The 24,857-nt window shown below is 36.0% G+C and overlaps 1 protein-coding gene across 4 annotated transcripts; it reads left to right on the top strand.

The window, feature by feature from the left end:
• The first annotated feature begins 1,005 nt into the window (after positions 1 to 1,005).
• On the top strand, positions 1,006 to 24,285 carry C1D (C1D nuclear receptor corepressor). 4 transcript variants are annotated; one of them, XM_008053919.2, is made up of 5 exons: positions 1,006 to 1,050; positions 17,706 to 17,852; positions 18,622 to 18,688; positions 19,011 to 19,066; positions 22,360 to 22,566. In XM_008053919.2, the coding sequence occupies exons 2-5, from the start codon at positions 17,715 to 17,717 to the stop codon at positions 22,522 to 22,524; spliced, it is 426 nt and encodes a 141-aa protein (XP_008052110.1). In that variant the 5' UTR covers positions 1,006 to 1,050; positions 17,706 to 17,714; the 3' UTR covers positions 22,525 to 22,566. The 4 variants fall into 4 exon arrangements, with proteins under 4 accessions (XP_008052110.1, XP_008052123.1, XP_008052117.1 ...); XM_008053932.2 differs by having other exon boundaries at positions 1,006 to 1,065; XM_008053926.2 differs by having other exon boundaries at positions 1,006 to 1,088.
• The last annotated feature ends 572 nt before the right edge of the window (positions 24,286 to 24,857 follow it).

The following is a 24,857-nucleotide window of genomic DNA, read 5'->3' as shown; positions in this document are numbered from 1 at the left end:
TTGACTGGGCTTGGTGGCTCAACCTGTAATCCTAGCACTCTGGGAGGCTGAGGCAAGTGTCTTGACTGAGCTTGAGGGTTTGAGATCAGCCCGGGCAACTTGGCAAGACCTCGTCTCTACAATAAATCAAAAGTTATCCAGGTGTGGTGGTGTGAGCCTGTAGTTCCAGCTACTTGGAAGGCCAAGGTGGAAGGATCTCTGGAGCACAGAGGGTTGACGCTGGGGCGGCTGTGAGCGTGCCACTGCACTCCAGCCTGGGCGACGGAGTGAGACTCCAACTTAAAAAAAAAAAAATTTCTTAATTTGGATGTCTGATATTTCTACGGATTAGATTTATGTAATACATTTTTGGCAAAAATAATATATAAACTATGTTGTAGTTTCTTGTTTTTGACAGGGTTTCACTCTGTCACCCAGGCTGGAGTGCAGTGGCACAATCATGGTTCACTGCAGCCTCAAACTCCCAGGCTCACGCAACCCTCTTTCGGCCTCCCGAGTGGCTGGGACTACAGACATGTATTACCACATCCGGCTAATTTTTCTACTTTTTGTAGAGACAGGGGTCTTGCTTTGTTACCCGGGCTGGTTTCAAACTCATGGCTTCAAGCGATCCTCCTGCCTGGCCTCTCAAAATGCTGAGTTTACAGGCGTGAGCAACCACGCCCGGTTTAGGAGGCTAATTTTGAGGCAAAAAATAAAAGTGTAAGGACCAGAGTCAGAACAAGCTTAGGCACAAGTAAAAATCTGACCAAAACTTTTGTAACCGTTTTTCCTGGTTAAATATACTCAACTTGTAGTTGGGGTAGGTGTTAGCCAAATACAAATCTAGATAAAGGTGCCCAGCGTGCCACTCCAAACTCCTCCCCCAACATTGGCTCTAAGCATTCCAGCAGAACCTCGCCCTCACAGCGGAGGGAAAAGCAGCGAAGGGGCGGGGCAAGCATCGTGACGTCATCGCAGAGCGCCGCTGCGCCGCGGCTAGAACCGGCGCACCGTTGACGTTATCGTCGCGCGACCGCTTTCCTGGAGACCAGAGTCGAAGGCCGAGAGGTATTATTCAAAGCTGTGAGTTTTTCTCGTGCCCCTGTGTAAGTCCGCTGCTCTTTCCTGGGATTCTCCTGTTATCATCCGGATCCCTCCAGGAATGCGATCCCTCACACAGAGAGTTGGGGCAGCATTGTTGCAGGTCCCCCACTTGCGCTTTTCTTGTGGCCGCTTGCCTGCTTTGGCTGATCCTGCCACCTAATTTCTCTCCGTCAGGTCTTTCTTTTTCTCTTCGCTTCTTAGTTCCGCCTTTCAAATCAAGGAAGGCAGAGAAATCGAAAAAAACATGACTTCACAATGAATTTGCATTGCCTTAAAACCGTGTTTAGGGATGAAGGCTAGAGTGAAAGGTGTAGGGAAGTATGTTGACTGTGTTAGCCCGAGTTATCATTCACTTTCACGATTACGGATTGCCTGCCGATGCAGTTCTAGGCCACCTGAGATAGTGGGCTAATTTTGACCAGTTGAAATATGTAGTGAGTAATCTCAAGAGAGCAGTTTTTCTTTATGACCCGGGAAAGTTGTGTGACTTAAAATTTTCGTTTGAAAATAGCTTTAATGTCTTCATGTTGGTTGACTGCACTTCTATATTAGCTCGTTAAAAATGTACTTGTCCCAAGGAGATGTTTGTTACCCACTAACTAACCTATTAGGACTTTCTCACCGTAGACTGAACTAAGACTTAATCATATGTTTTTGATTTGAAAATAACAGATAATCTCTGTTGAAGTTCAGAAAACTGCTGTGATTGGTGGAAATGATAGATCTTATTGTTTTGTTGAAAGGTAAAATAATGACAAAGTATGAGCAATGGTTTTCAAAATAATTGAAACAAAATTCTCAGAGTCAAAGGATGTTATAGCTGCCTTCGTGTAGTAATGTTGTATGTGTCACAGTTCAGTGATGATATAATGTTTTTTTTCTTAAACAAATTTTTTTAGAGACAGAGTCTTGCTCAGGCTAGAGTGCAATGGCTGAATCATAGCTAAATGCAACCTTGAACTCCTGGGCTCAGGCAGTCTTCCCACTTCAGCCTCCAGCCTCCAGAGTTGCTAGGGCTACACATATGTACCACCATGCCAGGGTGATTTTTTTTTTCCCCTCACTATGTTGCCCAGGCTGGTCTGGAACTCTTGGCCTCAAGCAATCCTTCTGCCTCAGCCTCCCACAGTGCTGGAATTACAGGTGTGAACTACCATGTATGGTTTATATAATTTTGTCTTAACTGCCTTTACCTTTACACATGGCTCTTTATATGTGTTATCCCAGCTACTGTTTCCAAATAGTTGAGCCTTTAATTATGGCTCTAAATTGTCCACATTAGATTAGGGCCTCTGATCATTTTCACCTTAGTAAAATACAGACAATGTTTGAGTGCTAAGCCAGGCACTATTAATAGCTTTACTGACATTCATTTAATCTGCTCAGCAACTCCATGTACTATTATTTTAGAGATGAGATTATTTTAATAAGCAAGTTTTATGTGTTTTGGAAGATAATTTTACTGCTTCATACCAGTACTTTTGAAAATGCTTCGAATTAAACATTGAATAGAAGTGAATTGACTCTAATCTGATGTAATTACTTATCTCAATTTTGAGTAACCTCTTTGTAATTTGTATACTTTCCTATTAGACTTTGTACTTTTCTGTTGGCCTTTGGGATAAATTTGTTTTTAGAGGTTAACATCTTTATTAGAAAAAAAATCTATATTTATTCAAGAATTATATTGTGAGACTGAAGGAGAATTACAGGTGACGCTAACATGGACTCACTGTTTATCCAAGACAACAATAAATATTGAGAACTTGTGTGTGCATTTTACTATTATTTTCTAAAAAAAGTCATTGCAATAATTCATTACAGTAATAGAATTTTGGTGTAACCACTGCAAATCTCTCTCTAGTTCCAAAAACAATTGTATGTTGGATTTAGTCTCTGGCTTAGTTCATAATTGTGTATAAAGATGAGAAAAGCCCCAGAATATACATTATCATATATTTTTCTTTTGGGTGCATGTGGTGACTTTTTAATACTCATAAGTTCAAGCAGTAATCTGATATTAAGATTCTCTAAAATTTGGTCTTAGTTTACTTTGATTGACTTTAGTCAGTTTACAAATAGTTGCTAAGTACCTAATATATGACAAGACATTATGTTAGTGATATGGTGCATGAATCTTGCTTTGAAGGAATAGCCCAATGAGTAGATAACCAGTAGAAAGTTCTGAGCAGAGGAGTGATGTGGTCTGACTTAGGTTTTAACAGAATCACTCTGGCTACTGTGTTAAGAATAGTTTGTTGGAGTGTGGGGTAGGTGAAAACCAGGAGACTACCTATGGAGGTGTTGTAATGGTTTAGATGAAATGATAGTAAGTTAACTGGATGGAAAGCAGTGAATGTGGTGAGTAGCAGTTCAATTTTGGATGTATTTTGTAGGCAAAGCCAATACAGTTTGCTTAGGGATTGAATGCGGATTGTGAGAATAAGGCAACTGCCATTAACTGAGAAGTGGAAAACTGGCGGAAGATTAGGAGTTCAGTTAAGGACTTGCTAAGCCTGAGGTGTCTTTTAGTCATCCAAGCAGAGATGTTGAATAGGCAGCTGAGTATATTGAGTCTGTAGTTCAAGGGAGTGCTCATTGCTGAAAACAAACATTTGGGAGTTGTCAGTGAACAGACAGTTGTGTGAGACTGGAAACAATCATAAAAGGAGTGACAGCAGACAGGCAGCACAAGACTGAAGTCCTTAGGCATTTTAGCATGTACAGGTTAGGACAATGAGGCAGAACCACTGAAGGAGACAGACTGAGCAGCCAGTGAGGGACAAGGACAAGCCTGAGTCTGGTGTTGTGGAATTTGTTGTTGAGTAGTACGTTCAATTTTGTCAAGTGCAGTTGATGAATCAGCTAAAATGAAGATTGACATTTGTGGAGTATCAAGATACACAAGGAGTATTATTGATGGATATGTGATAACTTTAAGTCTGGAGAAGCAGACAGTTAGTTACACACTAACGTGAAAACTATATTACGATTATATTCAGAGAGCCTTGAGGGCAAAGAGGAAGAAGAGACTACTTTTGTTTGGGAGATAGATGCCTTGATAGAGAAATGAGCATTTTCTGTGGGCTTTAAAGGATTGCTAGGTTTCACTAGGCCCAGAAAACGCAGAGGGAAAGGACTATGAAAATACCTTACTTTTCTCTTCATGCCACAACTTCCAGTCAGCTGTTTTAAAGATACTTTTGCAAGTCCTTTTTCCTTTGTATTCACTGGCCAATTTCCCATCTTTGAGTAACCATTCTAGTACCAGGCCTCTAATTGCTAAGTACATTATGGGGATTCTAGTCATGTGGAATAATGACAGGAGCAGAAGTTCAGTGTGATGTTGGGAAATAGGGTAAGACGGGAATCATAGCTAGAAGAGTGAGAGGAACAGACTTTGAAGGACCTTATATGTTGTGTCAAGAGGATTCTGTCTTGAAAGGATGAGAGACCACTGAAGGGATTTGTGAGGGATGCTCCCCCTCCATTAGATCTGGATTTCATTCTACTTAGCTTTGCCATTATTAGCCCTGAGTTTCTGTTGTGTTATCTGTAAAACGAGGCTAATATTAGTGCCCAGTCATAGAGCTGTTTTGAGTACTCCCACACTGTGTTTTTGTCTGCTTAACTCAGCTCTATCATCAAGAGTACTTTCTTAAGAAAGCATCCCATCCTCCCTCAGATTAAGTCATGTCTACTAGGTTATAGTCCCTTAGCACCATGTATTTCTCTATATCATTTCTGTAGTTTTATACTTCAGTGATTATTTGATTAATAGCTATCATCCACACTAAACAGTACAGGCAAGCTTTTGCTCACTTTTATATTCCAAGTATCAGGGCAGCATGCCATAGATGCTGAATAAATACCTATTGAATAAATGAGTCCTTGGTGTCTGGCATGTGGTGAATGCTCAGTAAATGTTATTCATTTACTTGTCATTATAGAGCGTGTGCTGAAGAGGTAGTCAGGGTTGAATAAAGGAATTGTCAAGCAAAAGAATTGTCCTGAGAGAGGGCCCTTTGAGATTGGGTAGCATTAATTTTTGTGAATTCCTTTAGGAATTGGTTCAGTAGGCCTGGAGATAGAATGATTATCAAGATGGGCTGGGAATTGGTTAGTGGGTACAATGGAAAGATAACTTGCAAAAGCATCTTTAAAACAACTGACTTGGGGTATGGCCATGTAGGAAGGAAGGCTATTGTACAATGGGAATAGAGATAAAATGGCCTCATATTGGCTTGAAAATTTAGGTGTAGAAAATATATGGTTCTTTGAATGTAATAGAGCTAGAGAATATAGGTTTAATTGTAGCTGCTAAGTAAGGGGAAGTGATGACATTTTATCTGGCATATTTGGGAATAAAATAAATTTCAAAATTTGAGATAAGTAGAGTTTCAATTTATAAACTTAAATTTTATATTGTAATGTTACATATATTATTGTTTAAAAGTTGTAATTTAGAAAGTGTAATAAAATGTGCTTTCTTGTCTTCATATTTTTTGTTTCCCAGAGGGAACTGTAGTTTACAGTTTCTTTTGCATCCTTTAGGAAAACTTGCCTGCATATACCGTATAAATGTGCTGCCACACTCATATATATCTCCCTTTCTTAAAAACAAATGGGATGTATTATACATACTATTCTCCGGCTTTTGTTCACTTAATATATTATAAATCTCTCTAAGCTCTACTTTATACTTTTTCACTACTGTAGTTTATTTTACTGGATGGGCATATCATAATTTATTTAACCAGTTCCTAATAAAGGTTGTTCTGCTTTAGTTTCACTGTTTTAAAAGACTGTTACAGTAGGCGACCTTGAACATTATCTTGGGTAAAAATATACATCTTGAGAAGTAATATTGCTAGGTCAAGGAATATGTATATATACAATTTTGAAACATAGTGCCAAATTACCCCTAAAATGCTCAATTAATTTATATTCTGACTAACAGTGACTGAGAGACTCTTCTCTCACTTTTGCCTATTATTTTAGGTATTGTGAATCTTTTAAATTTTTACCTGTTTGACATGAAAATTGGTGTCTTGTTTTAGTGATTTGTGTTTCCTTAATTATGAGTAAGACTGAGTAGCTTTCTTTATGCTTATTGGTCATCCAGATTCTTTTATTTGTGAACTGCTGATTTTCTTTGCCCATCTTTCTTTTGGGCTATATGTATTTTTTTGTTGTTGTTATTGTTAAACTGATTTGTAGGGGTTCCTTTTTATCTGCCTTTGTGTTACAGATATCTTTCCCTAGTTTTTCATTTAGCTTTAGACTTGGTCTGTTTATGTAATTTTGCATGGTACTTTTTTTTTTTGAGTCAGAATCTCACTCTGTCACCAGGCTGGTGTGCACTGGCACAATTCTGGCTACTGCAGCCTTAATCTGCTGGGCTCAGGAGATTCTTCCACCTCAGCCTTCCAAGTAGCTGGAACTACAGGCATGTGCCACTGTGCTGTGCCAATTTTTTTGATTTGTTGTAGAGTCGAAGTCTTTCCATGTTGCCCAGGTTGTACTCGAACTCTTGGGCTCAGGTGTTCCTGAAGCCTTGGCCTCCAGAAGTGCTGGAATTTTAGCAGGAGTCACTGTGCCTGGCTTTACATGCATACATTTTAAACTGCTGGATAAAGATACAAGAAATTCGGATTTTATTTATTTATTAATTTAATTAAATTTTTTTTTTTTTTTTTGGTTGAGGCTTCACTATTGCCCAGGCTGGAGTGCAGTCGCATGATCGTAGTTCACTGCAGCCTTGACCTCCTGGGTTCAGGTGATCCTTCTGCTTCAGGCTCCTGAGCAGCTGAGACTATAGGCACTTGCCACCATGCTCAGCTAATTTTTTTTAATTTAGATTTTTTTTTTTTTTTGGTGTAGAGACAAGGTCTTACTATTTTGCCCAGGCTGGTCTCGAACACTGGGTTCAAACATAATCCTTCAACCTCGGCCTCCTAAAGTGCTAAGATTATAGGCATGAGCCACCATACCTGGTCAGGATTTTTTCAAAGAAGGAAATTTGTGATGTTCTTGATTAGACACTTTAGAATGTCAGCCTTAGTTATATAAGAAAATGTCTCTATCATCTAGGGATGCATATTAAAGTCCAAAGAGGGATAAAATTACATAACAATTTGAATTTGCTTTTTTAAAAAAGTAGGCTTCATGAATTAACTAAATTTGAGAACAAAAATAAAAAGCTATGTACAAATACGAACTTCATTTGATGCCACAGGCTCTATCTTGTTTTTATAAATTTTGTTCATCAGCTCTCACAGATGCAGTTATCACCCAATAACCTTCTTCTCCCTCACCTCCAATTATATATAGAACTGAAATGATATATAATAGAGCTGCTTAAATACTCTAGACTACCTCTTCTCATTAGATATACTCTAATATAGGAATTGAGTTGTATTCTAAGTGTTAATTTGTGAGTTAGCAATCTAATTTCACTATAGAAATAATGTACATAGGTTTTTATTTTTTTCCTCAAATTTAGTTAATTCATGAAGCCTACTTTTTTAAAAAAGCAAATTCAAATTGTTATGTAGTTTTATCCCTCTTTGGACTTTAATATGCATCCCTAGATGATAGAGACATTTTCTTATATAACTATAATGCCATTATCATAGATGACAGAATTATTGATAATTTGTTGGTGTTACCTAATACCCAACCCATGTTTAGAATTTTTTTCCTCTCAAAAATACATTTTTACATTTGGTTTATTTGAATCAAGATCCAAACAAGGTCTGTACATTTTGTTTAATTGTTATGTTCCCTAAATCTCTTTAATCTCATCTTCATTTATCTCCCTTTTTGTAGAAACCTGATCAGTTCTATAGAGTATTGTATTTCTTATTTCAGATTTCTGTTTGCTTTCTTGTGGTGTTAATTTGTTTCTCTACCCTCTGTATTTCTTATAAAATGGAAGTTAGCTCTAAGGTCTCAATTAGATTCAGAATCAACTTTTTGAGGGGCTGAAAGTACTTCACAGATGGTGCTGTGTATGTTACATCGCCTCACATCAGGAGGTTTATAATGTGTTGTTCTACTCTTAGTGATGTTAGGATTTAAACATTAAAAAAAAAAAATGGGTCTTGCTATTTTGCCCAGGCTGGTCTTGAACTCTTGGCCTCAAGTGATTGATCCTCTTGCCTTGGCCTCCCAGAGTACTGGAATTACACCACATCTGACCATGAAGATTGATAAGTGGGTTCAGGTAGTGATAGTCTCGTCCTTCCATTGTGAGCATCCCCAACATTCTTTTATCTGTTAGTGATCATTGTCTGAATCTATAATTTCACCAGGTAAAAAATAATAGTGATCTTACCTAGAGAAATAGTAGTTGTTAAACAGAGATGTGATTTCTTTCACATTTGTTAGCTGAAATTTGAAGTCTAGTTTTATTACTTGGGAATTGGTAATCAAGAATAACAGGGCTGTTGTAGAAAAATGCTATCAGAGCAACAATTTGTGATGCCAGGAATATCTCTTTCCTTGCCATAGTTCTGAAGTCTGAAAGAAGTTGTGATGGTCTTTTTAATATGTCAACTTGGCTAGGCTGCAGTCCCCAGATATTCAGTCAGACATGAATCTAAGTGTTGCTGTGAAGGTATTTTATAAATGTGGTTAAAATCTATAATCGGTTGACTTTAAGTAAGGGAGATTATCCCAGATAATCTGAGTGAGCCTAATTTAATCAATTGAAAGACTTTAGAAGCAGAGTTAAGGTTTCCCTGACAAAAAAGGAAGAAATTCCACTTGCCAAGAGTTCCAGTGTGAGTTTCTTCCTTGATGGCCTGCCCTGTGTAAACCAGTTTCTTGCAATAACTCTCTCAATCTATATCTCTACTGGTTCTGCTTCTCTGGTTGAACCTGAGTGGTACAAGGAACAACTTCCCTGACTCCAGTTTTCTGTCAAAATGGAGTGGGGGAGTAGTGATAAGTGTCAGAGGACCTACATTGTTTAGGGTGGCCACATAATTTTTATTCAAAATGGGACTTCTGAATGAGAAAAGAGCTGACTGTGGCAAGCTGACACAATAGACAGTGGAACAGTCCTGTCCTGGACATATAAAGACATATAGTCATTCTGTGTCAGCCACTGGGGGTACAATATCAATATGACAGAGCTCCTCAAGGAGCTTGCAGTCAAAGGGAGAAGTAAAGTAAATAAAAAGGCATTATAAAATAGTGTTTTCATTTCCCCTGAAAGCTGGAACAAGACAAGGATGCCCACTCTCACCCCTCCTGTTCAACATAGTTTTGGAAGTCCTAGCTAGAGCAATCAGAGAAGAGAAGGCGATCAGGGGTATCCAAATAGGAAAAAAGGAAGTCTTTCTTTGCAGACAACATGTTTGTATACCTTGAAAACCCAAGAGAATCTGCCAGAAACCTCCTTGCATTGATAAAGGAGTTTGGCAAAGTCTCAGGGTATAAAATAAATGTGCAAAAGACAATTGCATTTCTATACACCAATAATAAACAGAAACCCAAATAAAAAGCACAATTCCATTCACAGTAGCCACAAAATGAAATACCTTGGCATCTTCTTAACCAGAGATGTGAAAGACCTTTGCAATGAAAACTACAAAACACTGCTCAAATAAATAAAAGATGACACAAAAAAGTGGAAAAATATTCCATGCTCATGGACTGGAAGAATCAACACTGTTAAGATGTCCATTCTACCTAAGGCAGTCTACAGATTTAGTGCAATACCCACCAAATACGGCAATATTCTTCTCATATCTAGAAAAAACAAAACAGGAATTCATATGGAAACATAAACGACCAAGGATAGTCAAAAGAATCCTCAGCAAAAAAAACCCCAAAAACAAAATGCAAACAAAAAAAAAAACAACAAAGCAGGAGATATCACACTCCCAGACTTTAAACTTTACTGTAAAGTTACAATAATCAAAACAGCCTGGTATTGGTACAAGAACAGGCATATAGACCAATGAAATAGAATTGAGGTTCCAGAAGAAAAACCTCAATTTCTCAACCAACTCACCTCCAACAAAGCTTCCACCACCCACTACCGGGGAGAGGAGAACCTATTCAATAAATGGTGCTGGGAAAACTGGCTGACCACATGTAGGAGATTGAAATAGGACCCCTACCTATCCCCATACACAAACATTAACTCTAAATGGATCAGAGACCTACATGTGAAATCTCAAACTTATAAGAACCTTAGAAAATACAGGAGACACTCTTATGGAAGTTGGAACTGGCAACCAATTCCTGATCAAACCTGAAATACCCATGCCATAAGAGATAAGATAGACAAGTGGGACCTCATTAAACTGACAAGCTTCTGCAAAGCCAAAGATACCATCAAGAGAGCAGAGAGACAGCCTATGGACTGGGAAAAAATATTTGCCAACTCCATGTCTGACAAAAGCCTAACATCAAGGATCTACAAGGAACTCAAACGTGCTGAAAAAGCCCCATTACAAAGTGGGAAAAAGATATGAATAGACACTTCTCAAAAGAAGACATACGATCAGCCAACAGATACATGAAAAAATGTTCAGCCTCAGTAGTCATGCAAATTAAAACTACATTGAGATACCACCTAACTCCCGTCAGAGTGGCCACCATCAATAACTCAGAAAATAACATGGGGAGAGAATATGGCGAAAAGGGAACACTTCTACACTGTTGGTGGGAGTGTAAACTAGTACAGCTTCTGTGGACATCAGTGTGGCGATTCCTAAAAGTTCTAAAAATTGACCTTCCATATGACCTCACAGTTCTCCTGCTAGGAATATACTGGGAAGAACTCAAATCACATGTATGTTTATTGCAGCATTGTTCACAATAGCAAGAACATGGAACCAACTGTGCTGCCCATCAAAAGAGGACTGGATAAAAAAATGTGCTACATATACACAATGGACTATTATGCAGCCATAAGGAAGCACAAAATCATGAACTTTGCAGAAACCTGGATGGAATTGGAATTTATAATATTGGGTGGTCTCTCACAGAGACAAAGAACTGAGTATCACATGTTCTCACTCATAAGTAGACCTTGAACAACTACCATAATACTATAAGAAAAGGATTGACAGTAGTGGGAAACTGTGGGAGGAGGGTGAGGGGGAGGAGAGAGGTGAGATTGACAGTAGTCGATATCTGCCTGGAGAAGTGGGGGCACACCTCATCAACAAGGGCACCTGCACAATGAGTATTTGTATGCCAAACCCTGAATTGTACCCCACAATTTAAAAATAAAAATTAAAAATAAAACAGTGTTTTAGGTAATATGCTAGCTAGTAGTTGTGTTTTAATGAAGGAGGGCTTGCAGAGGAGTTGTCATTGGCTGAATTGAAACCTGATCTTACCTCCAAATATAAGGAGGGTTTGAATTGAGTGGAATTGGAAGGGCATTTCAGGTACAGAGAATTGCACAGGTGAAAGTCGAGAATGAGAAAGCTTGGCACATTTGGAAAATTGCCAGCACACCCCCATTTACAGGGTTGTAAAAGGGGAGTCATGAAAGATGAAGTTAGACAGGTGAGCAAGGACCACATTATAATGGGCCTGCATCCATAGTAAGACCTTGCACCCATGTTTGGAACTGTCTTCCATGTGGTAGGGAACTATTGCAGAAGTTTAAATAGGGGAGTACCATGGTCAGATTATTTTTGTTGTATTTTGCCACAGTAAAATTGAAAGTGCAGAAAAATTGACAGGGAACTACTCAAAGACTGTTGATATAATCTAGTCAGTGAGAATGAGAGAAAGCTTGTAGTGTAAGGAGATTAAGGAAACTGTGTTGACAGTACTGATTGGATTTGGGCCTGAGGAAGGAGTCAGGATGACTCCCAGGTTTCTGACTGGACAAACTACACTGAAATGGGGAATCTGGGGAGGAGGTAGCAGATGGCCTCAGTTCTGTATGTGATGCTGGGTGCCCATTCTTTTCACTTACCTACTTTGGCTTCTATAACTAGTGAGAGGAGGGACAGAGGAGTGGCACTAACATCCTGTAGTGATACTGGATAGCATCGTCCTCCTTTCCTTCCCCTGGCTTCTTAGTCTCAGCCATATTTTACTGAAGGAAGCAAGTTCTCTCATGCCCCTTCCGTCTGTCTCTACCTCTGTAACTGATGCTTTAGAAGGAGTAGCCTTGAAGGAGTAGTTGCAGAACCCGGGAGGGTGGTGAGGAACAGAGCTGGTGAGTTCTTTTCTTGTCTTTGGAAATTAGCATGTACAACCTTAGACAAGTTCTTCAGCCTCACTGTTGATCAATTTCTTCATCCGTGAGGACTAGGTGTGCTAATGTGTGTAGAGTGCCTGGAATAGTGCCTGACCTATAGTCAGTGCTGTTGAAGTGTTTGCTCTAACACCAGAGACAGTGCTTGAGTCAGAGTAGTAGAGAGGAGACGTAGGGAAATGCCTGCATTTTTCCTGTGGAAGGAACAGATATTCAAGAATTGCCTATGTTAAGTGTTAGTAGAAATCATTTGAATTGGGAGAGATTTCTGATAATAGTTAGGAAAAAGTGGTTTAGTTCAGATTTAATGAGGGCAATTACTGTTACTACCTTGTTTTCAGTGTTCACCCTAACCTGTTTTAACAATAAATAACTGCTTGTTTATTGAGTCTTAGGGACTGGGAATAATCTCAGGAAAAATCTCCACTATCTTCTAGAGAGGGGAAGTATTTTCTAATGGGAAAATTGGATGAAAAAAATTACATTTAAATACTTTTTTTATATCTGCAGTATTTGTTAGAAGCCAAAATAGTTTCTGAAAATTCCTTTATTTAAATTTGATTATTTTGGTTACAGATTTAATATATGCTCTTTGAAATAAAATTTAGACAGTGAAGAATAAAAAAATAAAAGTAGTCTACTTTGAATTTATTTCCTAATTCTTGCCTCTTCTCGGAAAAGATGTCTATTTTTTTTATATGCCTCTTTCCAGACCTTTTCTACATATATGCAGGTGTAGATTTTTTTTTTTTAAATAAATGGCGTATGTTTGGGACATTATGTTTCTACACAATGTTTTATGTTTTTTTAAACTTCTCATTGCGTTACTGTATAAGGATTTACTTCTTTATTTATTTTTAGTAGATGAAATATTCCCAAGGATGGATATGGTATAATTTATTTAACTGTTTCCCTGTAGGTTAATATTTAGATTATTTCCAATATTTTGTTATAGTTTATTTGCATTCAACAAATGTTTATCGACTGCCAGGCAGTGCTTGTGAACAAAATGCAAAAATTCCTGTGTTCGTGTAGTTGCCTGCTTTTGGAGGTAGACAGACAGTAAAGGAATAATAAAAAAAAATGCATGTCAGTTGCTATTGAGGGATGTAAGATGGGGAAGGAGATAGCAGTGAGGGGAGGAGTGTGCATTTTAAAATGAGGTGGTCAGGAGAGATTCAGTAATGGGTGATATTTGAGCAGTGATCTGGTGAAGGTGACATCATGAGCTCTATTTATTGTTAGGGAGACAGAATGAGAGCATTCTAGGAAGAAAATGAGTACAGAGGGAGGTTAGGTGCATGCCTGATGTGATGGAGGGAGAGCAATGAAGCTGTTGTGGCTGGAGTGAAATGAGCAAGAGGAGAGTGGGAGGTTGAAGTCACAGAAGGTGATGGGGAGTCAGGGCAGATTATGTTGGGCTTTGGAGATCACTGGAAGGATTTTGTCTTTTACTCGAGTGAGGTGGTGTGCCTTTGGAGGGTTCTGAGCAGAGGCATGGCATAGTCTAGTTTACATTTTGAATGGTCTCTCTACTTCTTGATAATAGACTCCCTGGACAGAAGCAAGGAGGCTATTTGGGAAGATACTGCAACAATCCAGGCCTGATATGATGGCGGTTTGCACCAGCATAATGACAGTGGAGGTGGTAGGACAGGGTTAGATTTTTGATAGGTATTAAAGATGAGGTGAAAGAATAGTTAGGGATCGCTCTGAAACTTTTGGTCTGAACAATTAGAAAGTTAGAATAGCTATGAAATGAGATGAGGAAGACTGCAGTAGGCAAGGTTAGAATTTTGTTTTGGGGCAGGTTACATTTCAGAGTTTATTAGACATCCAACCAGAGGTATTGAGTAAACAGCTGGAAACATAAATATGAAGTTAAGTGGAAAGGTCAGGACTGGAGAAACAAACCTGAGTCATCAGTTTATGAAATTTAAAACCTTGAACTCACCTAAGAGTAGATGGAATAGAGAAGAAAAGAAAGTCAAGGACATCCCTTGGGCACTTCAAGGTTAAGGGGCTGAGGATGTGAGAAGGATGCATCAGAGACCAAGAAAGCAGTCAGTGAGGAAGAAGAGAACCACGAAATGTGATGTCCTGAAAACCAAGAGAAGGGGCTCAATGATGTCATATAATGAGAACAGAATTGTCCATTGAAATTAACAATGTGGCACTGTGGGCTGCCTTGATAAGAGCAATTTTGAATGAAAAGTAGGAGGTCTACTCTCACGTAGTTGCCTGCTTTGGGAGGTAGACAGACAATAAATGAATTTAAAAAATATTTAAGTTCCTATTGGGGAATGTAAGAAGGGGAAGGAGATAGGCAGTCAGGGGAGGAGTGGACACTTTAAAATGGGGTGGTCAGGAGAGATCCAACAATTGGCTGACATTGGAGCAGAGATCTGGTGAAGCATCGTGAGCTCTAAATCTGTTGGTAGAGGAGAGGAAGAGAGCATTGGTTATAGGAGCATTGATAGAGAATGGAAGAAGGGGAATTAGAGACTATTAGTATAGCATCTCTTTTGAGAAGTTTGTTCTAAAAGACTTCAGCTGGAGGGAGATAGGAAGTCAGGATGTTTCTTTTGTTTCTTGTCTCAGACGGAAAAATAAAATACTTTAAGCTTATAAGAAATGATGCAGTAGAGGGAAAATTTGGTGCAGGAGAAAATGGGAAATTCAGAGACAGCTTGGAGGAATCTATTTTAATAAATCGATATGCATGTGTACAAGGACTTCTGTAGGCTAAATTATGAAAAGGAGGCCCTGAGTCTAAGGGTTTGTGCATTTTAAAAACCTGTACTGATTTATATTCCACCTTCAGTGTTTACCTTTGCTAACATGGAACATTCTTAATCTTTAAAATTATTGCCAATCTCATTGTAATGTTATCTTCAATATTTTAATTTGTTTTAGTGCTTTCTAGGAAATCTTTCTAATCCTTTGTTGTGTTTTGGCAAATATTTTCTCCTGGTTGTCTCTTGCCTTTTAACTTTGCTTATGGTATCCTTTTACCATATAGACTTAAAAAAAAAAAAGCTTTTATGTAGTTAAGTCTGCCCGCCATTTCCTTTTATAGCATTTGGGTTTCATTTGAGCAATATAAATATTTTATATAATCTAATTATTTATATTTTTAATTCATCTGGAGTTTATTTTTGTGTTTGCTGTGAAATGGGTATCTAAGTTTTTCATGTTTCTTTGTATTGTTTCTTGAAGTTTGGAAGAAATTACCTATGAAATCTTCTAGGCCTAAAGTTGTTTTTGGAGGGTAGGTCTTTGACTACTTTGTCATTTTTTTTTTCTAGTGGTTCATTATCTATGTGGTTTATGTGCTTCTTTTTGGTTTTGGTAATTGATGTCTTCCTTGAACATTATTTTTTTTATCCACATTTTCTAATTTGTTGGTTTAAAATGTAAAATTCTACATAAAGGAAATGCTAAGCCTTTTTTAAATATAAGAAGTCTTTAAATGTGTCTTCTGTATATTTGCGGTATATTCCTATACTTACATCTTCATCCAGACAATACATGCTGAAACTATCCTTTCACAGATCTGGAGAGCTGTTTAGCTGTTTTCAGCCCTTGTGGCCTTTGATCTTGGGGTTATTCCTAGATTCTCATTCTCTTTTGTTTGTAAGATTTCTTGCCTCTGTTTCCTGTTAGTCTGTTCCCACTTGTTCTTTATATTTCAGAAGTTTTACTGTTGAAGTCTACGGGTGGATATGTGCTTTTCTTGGTTTCTAATGTTTTTATTTTCATATTTATATTTCTTCTGTCATATTATGGCAGGATTTTGGGGAGAGTGAGAGGCAAACACATTTTCACATAATCTTTTGAAATAGGAAGTTACAATTCTTTCCTGTAGTTTTCTTTTATCATAGTTCTTTGTTTATTGCTGATTGTACAGTAGTTGGATAGTAACTTTACAGCTCAAGTAGTGATAGTCAGATGGACTTCTCCTTTTTTCTTTTAAATGAAACCAGATGTCTAGTGGAAAGTACTTATTGAGAATAAATATTGATATATTGCAGCTAAAAATTCAAATAACACTTTTAAAACTTAAAAGACATAGTCATAACATTTGGAACTATAGGGGACTTTACAGATCATTAGACCAGCTGCCTTATTTTATAGATGAAAAATTTGAGGCACAGAAAAATTCAGTGAAATAGCTAAGGCAACAAAGTTAGTGATCAAGTAAGATGGAAAGCCATGTTCTTGCTCATATACACATTCTTGCTTTTCTCCTTAGCTATGTAATAAAGGAGGCATTTCTGTTAATAAAGTTTTTTTCTAACTTAAAGTTGTTACATATATCTTGGAATTGCTTCTGAAATTGGGTCTTAGATACTTTATTTAATACATTAATATATATATTTTTTTCACATAGATATTATGATACAAATGTGAATTTTAAAAGTATGGGCTATCAAGGTATGGTCTAGCCTAAATGAAATGGTTTATTTCCCCAAAGTTTCCTCTTTTATACTTATAGGTTTTATGAGATTAATGGGCTCTTTGGATTTCTGTTACTATTTTAAAGAAGATTAGGGAATCTATCTATCTATCTATAGGCTTGAAAAATGATTTTAGTGATAAATAATTAAGGTATTTCAGGTAATAATTAAGATATCTAATTTTTTTAGTTTAATATAACATGCTGCTAGATCAACACCTAAATTTAGAAGGGCTAAAATATATAAGCTTTAAGAAAAAAGTACTTTGCTTATCATTTCTTCAGCAAGCATTAGGGGATGTATTTATCAAACTTACATTGCTTTGCTTGGTCTTTACTTTTTTGTTTTTTGAGACAGGGTGTCACTCTGTTGCTCAGGCTGGTCTTGAATTCCTGGGCTCAAGTGATTCTCCTGCTTTGGCCTCCCAAAGTGCTGGGATTACAGGCATGAGAGCTACTGTGCCTGGCCTGCTTTGCTTGGTCTTTAACTTCAGCAGAAAGTTTTAAAATGTAGGATTTTGATTATTGATATCTTTTTTTTTTTTAAGAAAGAAAAGTTTATTTAAAAGTAAATTAGAGAGAGAGAGAGAAAGGAGAGAGAAGATTCACCTCCCCAAGGTGAGGGGATTATTGATATCTTATGTCTGGTAACCATGGTTTTAGTTCTTTATAAGTGATGAGGGTTGTGTGTGTAGTATTAGTGGACTTAGGTGGGTTCTTCTCCCTACCCCAGAAACGTAAGAGGGAAAGTTAGAGTGTAGTGCTCTAGAATGATATTCTAAGATTTGTTTATCTTTAGCTTTTAACTGTTTGAGTGCTTTTGAAATGTATGATATGACCTATTTAAAAAAAATTTTTTTTATGAACTCGAGAACAAACTCTGTGTCCAATATGAATTCTAAAAATTTAATTTTTTTCCAGCTGGTCATAATGGCAGGGGAAGAAATTAATGAAGACTATCCAGTAGAAATTCATGAGTATTTATCAACATTTGAGAATTCCATTGGTGCTGTGGATGAGATGTTGAAGACCATGATGTCTGTTTCTAGAAATGAGTTGCTGCAGAAGGTATTTTAAGATATTATTTCTAAAAATGAATTTTATAAAAGAGTGCTGTTTTGTGAAACATATGGAAGAAGAAATAGATTAAGAGTATATACCCCTTTCCTTTTGTATTTCAATTTTGTTAGTGTTTGAGTATTTTTAGGGTAAAAAAAACAAAACCAAGCTCCAGCCTTAGGAAGTACCTTCTGATTATATTTTTATTTTAACTTGGTTTTGAAAAAAAAGGAGCACTCACAGTATTCTCTTTGACAGATTCTGTCTTTGACCTTTTAAGCATTACAATGATGTTATCAGGGTTTCTGGAAACCCTATAGGACAAAAACAGTAAATTGACTTTGACAGTCTAAAACAAATCTCATTATATTTCTTCTGTCTTTGGTATTGCCTAAGCATTTTAGCCTGCTTCTTATACATAAATGCATCATGTACAGTGTTTATATTGATAAATTACTTTTGACATACAAAGCCCAGATTGTAACTCCTGAAATTAAAATAATTCAAAAGAATTTTTCTTGGATTATACACATTCCTTGTCTAACTAAAGATGATAGCCTGAAGTGAAAATTTGTGGGCAAAACCTGATGGTTAAGAAAACTTCTTCTTTTTGCAAATTATTTCCAGATCATTTGATTATTGGATTGTAGGAAGTGAAAAAAAATTCTTTGATATATTATGCTTGGTAAAAGTTTAAAATGTTATCGGATGGTGTTCAGAATTTGTGTGTGTTTCTTTTTCTCTCTCTCCTTTCCTCTCTCCTTTTTCTTTTTAATAGTTGGACCCACTTGAGCAAGCGAAAGTGGACTTGGTTTCTGCATACACATTAAATTCAATGTTTTGGGGTATGTATATATTTTTGGAATTAATTAGAAAACAAATTACTTATTATGTTAAAGGTAACTGATTTCTTTTTAAAATGCTAACAATTTATATAAAATTACACTTTATGGACATTTTAATAGTCAAGTATTTTTTTTCTTTAAATGAGAATACTGACCGTCCATAAACCACATATACATTTAATATTAGTAGGGGTTGAATAATTCAAAATTTAATTAATCATTCGTGTGACTTTTCTTTTTTGTGACTAACTACAGCTTCTTTGGTTGAAATGCTCTTAATTAATATATATATTATTTTATCCATGAAATCTTTTCCTTGTAGTTTATTTGGCAACTCAAGGAGTTAATCCTAAGGAACATCCAGTGAAGCAGGAGCTGGTAAGATTTCAGTTCATTCCTTTTAGTTCTCCATGCCTACTTGTTATCGTATCCCTGAAGTTTAGCTCAAACTACCTTTATCACACTAATTATGTATAACATAATTAGGGTTGAAATTAGGGAAGAAAGCCAGATCTTATCATCTTCGGTTTTTCTTTCTCTCACCTTTGTCAGAGAATTGGTATTTCATATATAAATCTTTGGATGGGAAAATGTTACAATTCTAGTAATTATTTATAACTTGCGTATTATTTTCCCTATAAATTCTTAAAATATTGTTCATCTCTAGGACTGTTTCTCTTTTTATTTTAACTCTTACACAATTCTTAAAAGTATATTCTAGTTGATTTACTAGCAAAGACGGGAAAGTTTCTCCCCCCACCTTTTCAATTCCTCCATTAATTCATTTTCTCAGCAGTAAAGAATTCAGTTCAGCAACAAAGCTAAAAGCTTTTTTGGCACCAGTGGTATGTGTACTGTCCAGTAATTCTGCATTAGTGACATATTTACAGCCTATAATAAATCTTCTAGGTTTGTCTTTGTATTCCATTTAGGTATATAAGTACAGTATATAAGGCCTGGTATCTTGGAGTTTTTGCTGACTTCAAAAATTAAATCAAATCATTCAATTTGAAGGGAAAAATTAGAAATCAAACTTAAGGTTACCTTCTTGACTTGGCATTATGAATAAGAAATTAAAACATTTATTCTTTGTGTTTATAAAATATAAGGCAAGTTTATATGTGAAATACACTTGACATTATTCTCAAGTCTTATGGTAGTTGATATGTATGTTATTTATAACTTAGTAAAGCATATGGTCATTTATTTTTAAAAAATGAGTAAGTCAGATCTCTTGTCTTTATTTTTTTAACATGTGGTCTAAGACATTTTCTGTTTTTAAAGTTATTGGGGAAAATACATTTATTTTTAAATACAGCAATTGTGAAAAATATTTAAAGCAAAAGTATAAAGCAATATGATAATGCAGATCTTCATTCAACCAGTGCTACTGGCTTTAAACCTTAATAAGTGTGGCCTGGATCATCTGTTTTCTGCTTCTACTATGGGTTTTACAGTAATAAAATTCTTCTTTCCTTTAACACAAAATTATTTGGAGTACATGATACTATCTTTATGAAAGGATTAAGATCATTTGTCTTTTTTCTCCCTCAGAACCCACTTTATGGAGGAGTATGTTAAAATTCTAAACAAGGGTTGGCAAATAAGGAGCAAACATAAACCCACTCCCTTTTTCTGACCTTGTGACAGACATTACTAATTGATCTCTGAGTTACTGTATGATAGGAAACCTATTTACCATATACATCACAATTGACGAAAGACGTTGAAAATAGTCAATTTATTCTCTCGACAAATATTCAAGTGCCTCCTGGAAGCCAGGTATTATTTCCAAGTGAGATGATTCCTCAGTGAATAAAGCTGGTTCCTACCTTTGTGGTAGACACCAGACTGTATCTAACGGGGGGAGACAAACAGTAAGCATAATAAACAAATAGATAATACACATATATGAATATGTAGTATTTTAAAAAGTTATGTGTTATGGGAAAAAAGAAAAAAAAATCAGGATTAAGGGGGACTAGGGTGGTTAGATGGGCTTGCAGTTTTGAATGGTGAAGTTAGAGCCTCACTGACAAGGTGAACATTTGAGTAGATTGGAAGGAAGAGAGGGATAATTGAGGAAAGATCATTTTAGGCAAAGGAATAAGCAGAGCAAAGCCCTGAGACAGGGCTAAGCTGGGTGTGTACTGCAGCTGGTATCCACTGTTGTCAGGATTATGGCTTTTACTCTGGCAGAAATAGGGAGCCATTAGCGAGTATTGGGCAGAGTTTTTGGTCTTTCACAATGAAAACAATCTAAGATTCTGTATTTTTCGTGTATTTATGTAACTATTTTGATTATTATTATTATTATTTTGAGTTGGAGTCTCACTCTGTCACCCAGACTGGAGTGCAGTGGCCACTGCAGCCTCCACCTGCTGGGCTCCAGGGATCCTTCTGCTTCAGCATTCCAAGTAGCGGGAACTACAGGCGCACACTACCACGCCTGGCTAATTTTTGATTTATTGTAGAGATGAGGTCTCGTCAAGTTGCCCAAGCGGGTCTCAAACCTGCGAGCTCAGGCAATCCACTCACCTCGGCCTCCCAAAGTGCTGGGATTACAGGCTGAGCCACCGAGCCCGGCCTATTTTGATTATTTTAATGAAATTTGCTTTTAAGCAGCGATCAATCATTTACTGTGCTATCTTATGTCTGTCATCAACTTTATTTCTCCATTTGAAGTATAGGATAGCCATTTATGCTGATTAATGGTTTCAGAAGATTCAAAGTGGTATGGCAACATAGTACGTTTCTCACCCTGTAAAGTCTGATTATAACTGTATATTTTATTGGAAAATTTTATGGATTTATCAATCAAAATTATGAAATTGAATAAAAAAATTAAATTTTCATTTTGTCTATTTTAATTGTGACTAGACAGTAACATAAAAAGGTAAAGAGTTAGGCACTACCTCATCTATTTCCTGTTTAGAAACATTTCAGGATAATTTAGTTGTGTTGCAAGTGTCTGAAGCTCAAATTTTAGATTTTAGACTTCAGATACATAACAGTTAATATGTAGATTTAAGACCTGCCACGGTGGCTCATGCCTGTATTCCTAATACTTTGGGAGGCCGAGGTGGGAGAATCACTGGAGCCTAGAAGTTTGAGACCAACCTGGACAGCATAGCGAAACCTCATCTCTACAAAAAAAAAAAAAATAGAAAAATTAGCTGGGCATTGTAGCATGCACCTGTAGTCCCAGCTACTCGGGAGGCTGAGGAGGGCGTATTGCTTGAGCCCAGGAGGTCAAGGCTATAGTGAACCAGATCATACCAATGCAATTTAGTCTGGGTTACAAAGTGAGATCCTATCTTGAAGAGGAAAAAAAAAATAGATTTAGATTAGTAGTAATTTAAAAAAATGTATAACCGTATAGAAACAATTCAGTGGTTATCTCTATATAGTGAGGTCTTAGTATGAGTCTTCCTCTTTGGAAACACTTAGAGCATTTCGGAAATGAATTTTTAATGTCTGTCTTACCCCCTAGACTGTGAACTCCAGGAAAGCAGGGAGCATTTTTATCCTATTCACGTGTATTAACTTAGCACAATGCACTTTATAGGCAGTAAATACATATCTGTTGCATTTAAGCAAGGATATTATAATAAAACTTAGTGGTAGCAGACATGTTAGTAAATCTATTGTTTGTCTTTTTTATCTTTAAGGAGAGAATCAGAGTATATATGAACAGAGTCAAGGAAATAACAGACAAGAAAAAGGCTGGCAAGCTGGACAGAGGTGCAGCTTCAAGATTTGTAAAAAATGCCCTTTGGGAACCAAGACCTAAAAACGCATCAAAAGTTGCCAATAAAGGAAAAAGTAAAAACTAACTTTTTGGTTCTGATGTACATATATTAGAAAAGTTTATCTTCTTTTTATGTGTTTTCACAAAATAGATAATTATGTGGCAATGCAAGGTTTAAATGTATTCCTTATTGAATTCATGTGCAAATTTACAGTTTAAATTTGTAATGTTAGACACTTTTTTCCTTCAGAAAAATGAAGTTATCTGTATTGATTTTCCTATAGAGGACTATGAGATTTTAAACATTATGATATATTTTATATTTATAGCTTACTGTCTCTTTTGATGAGACTTCCTTTATAGATCAGTTTTACAAATGCCATTTTATAAGTAATTGTGAAATATAAGTTAAATGCTTTTTGTAAACATTTGTACTATTTTGAATGAATAATGACCTTATGAAGGATGCTATCTGTAGGCTAAAGTTTTAAGTGCATCTGTTTTCACTATATGATATTAAGAAAGAATGAAATGACTTAAACGTCCAATTTTTTTTTGTGTGTGTGTGTGGTTATCATGTTTTCATGATTTTCGGAATTACTGCTTTTTTGGTATTCAAAGTGTGAAATTAAAACTTTACAGTTGTACTTTAATTCTTGGCAGGTTGCCTCTCTGTCCCACTTAAAATAAAATACATTCTCATTAACTTTAGAGGAAGTAAGGTTGTATGTTGAAGATGAATTTTGGCATACTCTCAATAAAGGCTGTAAGTGTTATGTAGCTGATCTGTGTATTTTTATCTTTTAAGTAAATTTGCCTTCCAAATTAGGAAGATAGGTTTTAGAAGTCATCACAAATAGAGAAATTTATGAGTTTTTGTTTCTGATGAATAGTGTCTACAGTACTTTTTGTCTTTTTCAGATTTTTAAAATTACATGTTTTTAAGGCTGTATCAAGTACGTACAAGTGTTTTGGAACAACTTCTTATGTTACATAATGTCACTTAAGCAGAGGAGAAATCCAAAGGAGATTACATTGTGTTTACGCTCTGATTTATTTTTCTGGAATATTTGTTACAAAGACTTCTACCTATTAACCTTTAAAAAATGTCTAAGCCCATGAATTTTAATTATATGCCCTTAATGCTTTCAGTGTTGAATCCACATCATTATATATAGGAATGCCAAGTATAGTAAAGTACTTTAATTTTTGAAACAGGAGTTGTTAAAATTTTCCGTGTGATTAATTTTCCATAAGTAACCCTGAATAAGTGGATTTCTTGATTTATGATAGCAGATATTGGAAATGATCTTAAAATGTAATGGATTTTATAAAGCATGTTGAACTCTTCCTATGACACATGAAGAGAAGTCACTGGTAGATATAGGAATTCTTTTCTAGCTTTGATGTCAGATAGTTTTTGAAGTAGAAGAACATTTATGAACATTTACAGTTATTTCACTCCTTTTCCCACCTTTATCCTAAAATTTCTAGCTATTTTTAAAAGTAACTTCTTCATGAGAGAAGTGTTGTTATTTAATAAGACCTAGTGTACATGTCTTTGCATTATTTATTGCAAAGAAACATAACTTGCATTTCTGTATGTTTTCTAATTTCTTAAAGAAAAAAACTTAAATTAAAAATGTTATACAGTTGCAGAAAATCATTAGCCAGATTGTTGGTTTATGAAAGCCCAACTCTACATTCTATTAAATTGGAGATTCTTAAGTGAATAATTCTTTCAGTGGTTATTAGTAGAAATAAAAATTTTTTTGCATATATTCCATTTTATTATGTATAATCTTAAATATTTATTACTTAGCACATAATAAAAAGCTGAATGGTAGTAGAGCATTGGGTTGCTTATTTGTTTGTTGTTTACTTATTCATTCCACAAATACACTTATTGACATTTACATTGCCAGAATTGGTACTAGGCACTAGGTTCCAGGTTCCAAAGACAATTTCAGCCTTTATCCTATTTTTATAAATTGTTATGAAAAAAGTAGTCTTTTCATTCAATTCAGTTTTTCAGAGTTACTGGGAAATTTATGACAAATTGTGCTCATTAACCTTGGTCAGAACCATAAAGGGTGATATGGTTGATCTATTTGACTATGGTGCAGTCATTGTTAACATAGTTTGTTCCAAATGACAGTCTTCTCGAAGTTTAGATGTTAATTACATCTCTTATTAATCTCTTTGGGAATTAGCAAATTGGAAAGGTTGCAGCTACACATATTTTTAAGATTAGAATTATAGTCTATTAATCTAATACTAAATAATGAGAACTTGTCTTTTAATATTATTTTAAGTACACTTTTTTTTCTTGTTCATAGTTGTAGGCTGGGAATTCATTTAAGTAAAATAGAATATGTTAAGAGAAAAATTGAAGCTTGAATTATGGTTTACATTCCT

Source organism: Carlito syrichta, unplaced genomic scaffold (assembly GCF_000164805.1).
Source record: "Carlito syrichta isolate Samal-C Ts95f unplaced genomic scaffold, Tarsius_syrichta-2.0.1 Scaffold76546, whole genome shotgun sequence".
NCBI classification, from domain to species: Eukaryota; Metazoa; Chordata; class Mammalia; order Primates; family Tarsiidae; genus Carlito; species Carlito syrichta.
The sequence above is the reverse complement of the archived record's forward strand: the minus strand, read 5'-3'. Positions and strand labels throughout refer to the sequence as shown.